At 27.9% G+C, this 9,923-nt stretch overlaps 2 protein-coding genes across 2 annotated transcripts; one reads left to right on the top strand and one right to left on the bottom strand.

Annotated features, from left to right (window-relative positions):
- Window positions 1–1,508: 1,508 nt before the first annotated feature.
- On the bottom strand, window positions 1,509–2,229 carry LOC119669768 (the record flags this gene model as incomplete). The annotated part of the gene is given in 1 exon segment (XM_038079786.1): window positions 1,509–2,229. A coding segment is annotated over 1 exon segment (476 nt), but the record flags the coding sequence as incomplete, so codon positions are not given.
- A 2,133-nt stretch (window positions 2,230–4,362) lies between these two features.
- On the top strand, window positions 4,363–6,276 carry LOC119669766 (TNF receptor-associated factor 6). Its single transcript, XM_038079784.1, has one exon. The coding sequence runs from the start codon at window positions 4,528–4,530 to the stop codon at window positions 5,791–5,793; it is 1,266 nt and encodes a 421-aa protein (XP_037935712.1). The 5' UTR covers window positions 4,363–4,527; the 3' UTR covers window positions 5,794–6,276.
- The last annotated feature ends 3,647 nt before the right edge of the window (window positions 6,277–9,923 follow it).

Raw genomic sequence — 9,923 nt, 5'->3', positions numbered from 1 at the left:
TAATATATGTTTCAGATTTATATTATGCACAATCTGAAACGCCAAGGTTAAAGGTGTCAATTATCTCTGACGTATATAGTACGATTTTGCTAGAATAAACGATAAAGTTCTAAATTTGGATTTTACTATATATTTTACTACTAACAAATTATTGTTGTAATGAAAATAATTTTATATATACTATATATACTAACCGCTATATATATAATCGTATATATTTTTAAGAAATATACAAATAGTACGTAAATATTATTGTTTACACAAAAATTTGTTGTGTCGAACACAAAAACATTTAATTCAAGCTAAAAAAAATAATTACAATTAAAATAATTTAATAACAATTAACGTCAATTGATCAATTTAGTTCACTTATCATTTTAATTTAAAAGTATCACTAATCAATAATAATGGAATTTAATCAGCAATGTTTATAGTTAGTCAGTATTTTTTTTTCTGCCTACAAATCTGAAAACTAAATATGAAATAAGGAGGTGTGTCTTATTTATAAATAATTATTTTAATTATATACGAAACATATATTAAAAAAAATTCTCTGTAAACTGAAAGTCCACTCAGTGATGTAATGAAAGCACATTGTTTTTAAATACTTTGACCTCATGATTTAAAAAAAAAAATTAATTAAAAATTTAACAAAATGAGAAGGGAATGTAGACAGAAAATATTAATATATTTAATAAAAGTTTTTTTGTACAGACTGATAACATATGTTATCAATTTTTTTTTTTTGATTGAAGCATCTTTTAAAAGTTTAAAGTCCAGTTTTGAATGATTGAAAGAAATTGAAAAGCCAAGATTTTTTTCAGAGATATGTATATTTAATTATTAAGTAAATTATATGTAAAAGTTTTACATTTTAAAACAATAATTATAATATATCTATTACTAAAATATAACAATTGTATATATTTATCTTATTTAATATATATGTTATTTTTTATATAAATATTAATTATTGTTTGCTATAAGTACTAGGAATTGAAAACTTAAACGTATATTTAAATATATATGAGCAGTATTAACATGTTATATACTAATTCTAGTACTATAATATATATAAAGTGTATATATATGTATATATATATGTTTGAACACTAGTAGCCATTATATACTAATTCTAATATAAAAATTCGTTGTTTACTACTTGTTAAAGTATAGGTATTTATTATAATTCAACAATTATTTCATATAATTATATTTTGGTATATGTATATGGTAACTAAATTCGTATATGAGTCTAAATTTAGTCAAAAATTTATTAATTTATATATATATATTCTATTTGGCTTTGTCCTCTTTGTGGCCTTATTTGAATTTAATACATGCATACATAATTTAATTCTTAATTTACTTTTCAAATAAAACAATTCAATTAAAATTCTACAAGTATTTCAAGTAAATAAAAATAATTTCTTAAAACAAAAATACAATTTTAAAATATTTATTTGTAGTGTACAATATTAAAATGCGTTCACATTCGAAAAGTAACGCTCAAAAGCTGACAATGCTTGCGTTGCCAACACATATTACAGCCATGCTCTTCTCATCATTTTAGCCAAAGTGACGTCGTAAACATATATTAAAGCTTTTATGCATATTCTATAAGTACATTTATAAGTACGTTAGCAGTCTCCTTTTTTGTTACAATTTTATAAAATATTTTTAAAATTTAAATTTAAATTAGTTTAACTGATTTAAAATATAAATATTTTTTTTTTTTTGTCAAATATTTAATTTAAAATCTTTTATTATTTCGTAAATATGCTTTTCTCTTGACCTCTTCTTTTTCACAACTACCATCAGCACCACGCTTTCTACATATTGTCTCAGTTTTTAAAACAAAACATTGCGTTTGCACAAAATTAAAAAATAATTGTCCAATCGTATTCGCATCTTCATCATTGGCCATTTTTAGACAGGTGCGAAATCTACGATCGCACATGCAGGATGACAGTGTATAAGGTCGATAGTTGAATAATTCATAGCGATTACTCATAGCTGAAATATATGTTGGGCAGTGATCATGACGCCGGCAACATTTGTCGGCTAGCGAAGCGCCACCAATTACATTATAAGTACCATTAGCCGTATTCCCTCTACCGCACCAACGCGTATTTGGTGCTATTAGCCACTCAGATAATCCTCTTTTTTTGCGTATATTTGTTGTTTCAGCGTTAAGGCCATCATCGGTTTGTTGTTGTTGTTGTTGTTGTTGTTGTACACTAGCTGCACGCTTCGTGACGTCACTAATTTTATCGTATGATTTCTGGTATTGGCCAATTGCATTTGTATTATTATTCAAACCTTGTTGTTGTTGTTTTAACGCTTGTATGTCATCATTTAATTGAAATATATTTAAATTTTTATTTTCTGGTAAATAAACAGCCAATGTATTTATTACTAATATTAATGAGATTAATAAAAACACTAGAATTTTATTAATTATACTATTCATTTTTAAATTCAAATTTCTAATATATATATATTTAAAATAAAAATATATTTTAAATAAAAATCCGCCGACACCGATCCGAATCCACTTGTGTTAAAATTCCAACTGCCGTTTATACACGCTCTGCCTATCTTTTATGCAGTAATTTTGCCAATTAGAATATTAAGGGTTGCCAGCACATTATCTGAAAATAGCTGCGCTAATCTTCATTAAACCTAATTTAAATATGAAAAAGTAAATAAGATAAATATTGCTAAGGAACCTACCATGTTATATAACAAATAGTCGTTGTAAGTGGAATTTTAAAAATTTTTCGGAATTTTTAGAATTTTTCGTCACAGTTTCAATTACACTCTTGCATAGATTATGTACTTAGCATGATATTATGTTTCCACTTATCACTTAGCTAATAAGAATAATTTACCATATAAAGAATTTTCATGTAAATGGGCTCATTATAAATAAATCAGCTGATTTAATGTGACAAATTTCGAATGCAACCCTTGAAATTTCCCAAAAAAGAAACTACCAATATAATCAATAAATTTTATTAATAAAATTTTATTAAATATTATATATTAAAATATTATATAAAATATAATATATGATAAATAATAAAATAAATCAATCAATAAAATTGTGATAAATGTAAATTAGCTTATGCCAATAGAAACGACTAAATTTTAATTTCATTAACATAAGTAGTTTAAACTGCAGTAGAAACATAAAATTAGCTTTACTATTCATATACATAGATTTTTTTATAAATTCAAACAGCTTAATTCACCATCTGTCTCTCTGGAAAAGAAAATAAATATTCTATAAATGCTAGTCATGATTACATACTATTTAAATAATTGCATATATGTACATGCTGTAATTATTTTCACATAAATTAATACGTCATAATAGTCATATTTTATATCAGCGCGACAACTGATTGATAGAGATTAAAAAATAAGCTAAAAAAAATTATTTTAAACAAGCAGTTGTGTATGTTTGCCGCCATATATAATGTAAATATTGCAATTCCAATGTATATGTTTACATAATGACTACTATGAATAAAACCTTACTTTATTTTGAAAAATTTTATCTTTAATAGTATTTGTTCGATATTCAAAAACTAATAATTGTTAATTATAAGTATAATTATAGGGTTAAGCATACAGTCACATATACGGCTTAGTTGATCATAATGATTGATCATGTAAGCGGTTTTACAGCCAAACTAAAGTAATGAAACTTATTTAATAATTCAATAATTGCTGTCAATACAATAAAATAAAATAATAAAAATACAATAAAAAAATATAAAAAGCATTAACGAATTCTAGTGCATTTGAATGGTTTAATTATATTTAAACAACTTATAATGCTATAAGTACTCATACAGCACAATTAATTATAATTTTATCTATTCTGCAAAAATATCTTTACTTAACAAATTGTACTATAATCATACTTTAGTTTTTGTAGTCTTAATTAGAAATGCCTAATATTCCAGCAATACTGCATTTTGTTTTGCTTTACTTTGAGATAAAATTCTAAAATAATACGATATTTGAGTTCGAACATAGAAATCTTTCCAAATCTAACTAATGTAGTTGCCCGTAATTTATTCACAATCTTACTTTGCAATTGCGCTATTGTGAATTATAAATTTAACTTTAATTTGTAAAAATTGTAACTCATTTATTTTCGTTATTGAATTTTTGTATGAGATCAGATTATAATTTTAAATTCATTTTGTAATAAGTTGCATTCTGGAACTGAAATATTATCATTCATGTATGCACCCAAAAACGTACACTATATCACTTACAGTGTATGATATGTCAAAAAATTCCCTGACTGTATCATACGCAGTTAGCAACACTGTTTAAGCATATGACAAATCAACAACAGAAGAAATCGATTTTAGTCATACAAATTTTTGTACGTAGTTTTCTACAGTATTTTTGAGGTGTTTTTATGTAAAATAAGGAATTGTGCTAAATTAATTTAGGAATATATGATTGTATATAAGTATAAAGTTAAGTAATTGAATACGCAAAATGCAAAATTCCAATCATAATCACAATAAGCACTACGATAATAAATCAATGGCTGTGCCACCAAACTCATTAACTCTTACAACAAAATCATACATACCAGCGCCAGCATCTATAACATCGGATGAAAACGATCCAGACTACCCAGATTCACGTTACGAATGCGCAATATGCATACATTGGTTAAATGAACCTGTACTCACATCGTGCGGACATCGTTTTTGCAAATCCTGTCTCAATGAATGGCTACGAAATCATAATCAATGCTGTCCGTTGGACAATGAAAAACTCTCTGCTGACCGTATTTTTCCAGATAATTTTACCAGGCGTGAAATTGAGCAAATTAAATTTAAATGTCCCAATTCACCGCATGGTTGCGAAGTGATCGCATCACCTATAGAAGTGGATCGACACTTACCAACTTGTCGTTACAGACGTCAACAAGAGAGCACCGAAGAGAAGTGTCCCTTTGCTATTGTTAAATGCGATTTCATTGCACGAGCAGAAACAAATGCTATTGAAGAGCATATCAAAGATAATATGCCACATCATTTGCAACTGATGTTGCAGGCATTTCAACAAACCGCTATATCAACATGGAACCCACAGAAGGCAACATCTAAGACAAATGGTCATGTTTCAGGTGCAGTACCTCCACCACCACAATATGCAAACGAAGCAGACGAGCAACTAATACAAGCAATGTATCAACGTATCGTTATTTTGGAACAACGTACACGTGAACAGGATGTTAAACTTGAAAATCTAACAAAACAATTACAATTAACTACATCGCGACAACAAATCGATCCTCGTTACAGCAATGGTACAATAGTATGGGAAATTAATAATTTCCATGCGCTTGTCGAGCGTTTACGTGCCAATGCTAATAATCAAATATATTCGAAAGAATGCTACACGTCGCCTTATGGCTACAAATTTTGCGCTCGTCTTAATATACAGCCTAAGAAGGATAATTTATTAAGTCTACACGTTCACTTAATGCAATCCGAAAACGATTTCCATCTTGATTGGCCATTTAAAGGACGCATAAAATTGTGTATGATACATCCACGTGATCCAGGCAATCTCTCACAACATGACACCTTAATGACAAAACCTGAAATATTAGCATTTCATCAACCACATGAACGTATCAGTACTAGAGGATTCGGTTTTGTCGAATATGCCAAAGTTTCTGATATTGTACATAAAGGCTTCTGTGAAGGTGATCGTTTAGTTATTAAAATACAAATGAATATAGTCTGAAGAGAAAAAACAGAACTTTTCAAATAATGGAGCTTTCTAATATTCTATTATTAATTACAGTCATAGTTCCATAACTCGAATATCTATAACTCGAACTAAATAGAGTGCAACAGGGTTTAGAGAGCAAATTACATATAATTACAAAAAGTTCTATAACTAGAAGTCTCCATAAGTGGAATCTTGTCTTTGCAAAATGGTACTTTGAGTTATGGAAGGTTGGCTGTATTTCCATTTTATTGTAATTTCTTTGTGTTCTTACAGTTAATTTAAGTTCATTCAATTGTAATATTAGGATATATATATTTTTGTTTGTATTTTGTGCATAATCATTTATATCTATTTGTTATTATATATTACTTAGCCGTCCATATAATTCCATTAGAAAACTAGTTATGTATGGTAAATTAGACAAAGTTTAGTAGTGTTTTACAATTAATTAAATTGTATTATCATTTCATTTTGTATTAGTGGAAAATTCCTTCTGTTATTGTCATAGCTTTTAATTTTCTAAAATCAAAAACTATTTCTTAAATTTAACATACAAAATTTTAAAAAACAATCTTATTAAAATTTCTTTACATTATATTTATTATAACTACTATTTATAGTTATTTAAACACATATAGTTCGTACAGTTTAATATATCACTGTGTTATTTTTTTATACAATACTTATTTGCATTAGTATCAATTGTTCATATAGCACACAACTTTTTAAATTATGTTTAAAAATTATATATTATTTTTATCAATATTTCAACTATAGACTATAGTCATCTTCAGGGTACTGATATATCCTGATTATTATGTACTTATAATATATTTCAATAATACTTATTATTTAAATAATAAGTCTATATCTTCCATTAGTTAATATAATCGTGAGGTTGTCACTTATTATATTGTCACAAAAATTTCATTTTGTTCCTTATAAATAAAAAAAGTATGTTATATGACTTTCAGTGCATTATTTATAATGCAATCAAAAGTATAAACAAAATAGTTATAATTACTGCACATTTGTCTCACGAAATAATTAAATTATATAGTTAAAATATTTAGTTTTAATAAATTTATAATATACAATATAGCAACAGTATCAAAAAAAGTAAATATCAATATATATTAAGATATATTCCAACTATGTTTATTCACTTAAAATTGTAAGTTTCGGTTATTTAAGGCTGTGTTCTTTAAAAATCTCTTGGCATTAGTTATTTTAATATTTTTCTTATTTGTAAACCATAAAGTAATAATGTATTATTATTATTTTATTATATATTTTATTATTTTATTTTATAATATATTTTTATTTTATTAGGTTTATATTATTAAACTTATTACGTTATTGCAATGGTGGATATCATTATATGTATCTACATATTTAAAATAATTTTTTTTATTACACACAAAATTTTGATACAAATATATACATATACATATATAAGCATGTAATTAATATATAAGTATTATTAAATAAATAATCGTATACATATTTTTAGATAAAATTAATATTTGTATGCCAACATTTTTCAAATAAATCTTATTGTTTTTACAATTATAAGAAGTTTTATTAAAGTAAATGCTACTAGAAAATTTGGTTATCCCATTCCAATACTACTCTTTTCTATCTCTTTTCAATGGGTCTTAGAATGATTCTACATTTTCAATAATGTTTAGTTAAAAATAGCAACGTTGTTGTAACCCACTGGCATCTGAAGGCCCTTTGGAAGGTGTTGAATGGAAGCGACGAGTGGCTCTGGGGCGTAGACCCGGCCTTTCTTGGAACCTAAACAAAAAAATTAATAAACATTTATGTAATAGGTTCTTTTATAAAGTTAACTCATCTCAAAACTAAAAAAACGAGTCGTATATTCAACTTATCATACGTGCAATTTGAAAATAGGTTGTACTAAATGTAGAAAACTTATACTAAACTTCTTTAGTATAAATAAAATATCGAAAAGATTATATATATATGATTCTACTTCAGTCATTTGTACACAATATTTCTAGTCAATACATCTAACAGTCAATTGACTATCCACACAATCATATGCACCCCTACCAAAAAGAGCCCATCAAACAGTATACTAACATAATGTACTCAAACCAGTACGTTTCATAGTCCTTTCAAACTCTGGTGAACATATACAGCCCCTTTATATTACGGGCTAAATAGTTTTAGTATCGACTAAATAGATGAATAGATAATATTCAGAAGCACTGGTCCACCCAGGACTGTTATGCTAAGAAAGAAAAAAGATAATATTCAGTCTAACATGTACATTTCAATCGGCTGCCATCAGATGTCGCATGTTCATTATCTTCATCTGGAATCTAAAATGCTTATTGTACTATTAAAACATTTTTCCTGTGGTGTCACACGAATTAACATCTCAATGTGGCCGCAGTCAGTTGCATAAAAATTGTTTGCTATAGTAACATCAACCTTCCACCTAGAAGCCAACCTTTAACTTCTGTTATACGCATACATAAAATCAGCACTAAAATATATATGTGTATATAATATGGAAACAGACATCAAAAAATAGGTTTTCTTTAGAAATGAGCAAACAAATATCGAATTATATTTATTTCAGTACAAAATTAATATCATATTGAAAATATTTTCCCAACAAAGTTTACTCCCTAGTCAAGAAAGCTGTACATGGAGTCTATTCTTCTCTCTTCTTCTTCTTTTATCCTTATCTCCCAGTGGAGCATAGGGCCTCTACCATATTTTTATTTTTATTGAATAACCGTATCCGATCGGTTATTTGATTCGCGGTATATATCACTCCAGGAATAGTTCGCTTCTCTTAATTTTTCTTCAATTGTTCTTCTCCAAGTTTTAGCTGGTGCTTCATGTCTGCGGCTGCATTGAGGATTCCATCTCATTGCTTGACTTGCAATGTTTCCATTGAGTCTGCGGAGATTGTGGCCTATCCAGCGCCATTTACGTCTTCTTATCTCCATAGTTGGACAATCACCATATTTAAATCGTGTCTCATCACCCACCATTAATCGGTTAGAATCTGTTTTTCACTTGCTTTTAGAACTATCTAAGTCCCATAAAGGTCTATAATAAAGAAACAAACCAAATATATACGAGTCCTCTATCCATTCCTGTATTTATTCGGCAAGATTTCAATAAATCGACAAAAGAACAGATATGAGAATCATATTTGCAGTAAATTTCCTTAAAATTTCATTTTTTTTGCTTTAAACGCAAAAAAAGAAGGATAAAAATCTATCTCACAAAGATGGATTTTTTTGAGAATAAATTGTAAGGTAAAAAACCCGCTTTTAAATCCCGCTTTTTGCCAGGAAAGGAGGGAAATTGCGAAAAGGTCTTCTAAATCAAAAATGTTTATCAATTTATTTCTAGCAAATTAACTGAAGACCAGAAATTCGTGTCTCTTAAAATAAAAATGTTCCATTAACACATTAAAGTTCTAGGTGGTTTTAAATCCTGAGGTTTTTATTATTTATATACGGCATCACAATGGGCCAATAGGCCTGAGTGGATCCACTAGGGATCACCGGTATAACCTAACCTAACCTAACACATTAAAACCTTGACTTTCGAATCTAAACCCATTATTGCTAACAACGCAGATATTCAGAAAAAAAAGCGAATTACAGATTTGAACTACATTAAGACTGAAAAGTTTTCGGAAATTCTCATTTAAAATTCGCGCGCTGTATATTTTTCGATATTTTAAGTTTATGTAGTTTGGCAGCACTGTCCTTAATTACTATGCCAAAAATGAGCGCGATCTGTCAGACAGTTCGTTTACGGCAGCTGTTGAAACCAGTTCACCTCAGTAGTGCGTTGCGAAATGTCTTCGACGGTCGTACGACAGTCCTGAAAGGCTTTGTACCACTCATAAACTTGAGTTTTCGATAAAACTGATTCCCCATAAGCCTTTTGTAGCATTCGCAACGATTCTGCACAAGAAATTTCGTTCGAAACACAAAATTTGATGCAAACTCTTTGTTCAATATTTTTTTCCATTGTTTTTTTCGCAACGCACTACTGAGGTGAACTGGTTTCACCAGCTGCCGTAAACGAACTGTCTGACAGATCGCGCTCATTTTTGGCATAGTAATTGTCCTTAATTGCTG

This window comes from Teleopsis dalmanni, chromosome 1 (assembly GCF_002237135.1).
Source record: "Teleopsis dalmanni isolate 2A chromosome 1, ASM223713v2, whole genome shotgun sequence".
Lineage (NCBI taxonomy): Eukaryota > Metazoa > Arthropoda > Insecta > Diptera > Diopsidae > Teleopsis > Teleopsis dalmanni.
The sequence above is the reverse complement of the archived record's forward strand: the minus strand, read 5'-3'. Positions and strand labels throughout refer to the sequence as shown.

Excerpts from the sequence above, each read along its gene's own strand:
- LOC119669766 (XM_038079784.1), top strand. The coding sequence starts at position 4,528 with ATGCAAAATTCCAATCATAATCACAATAAGCACTACGATAATAAATCA.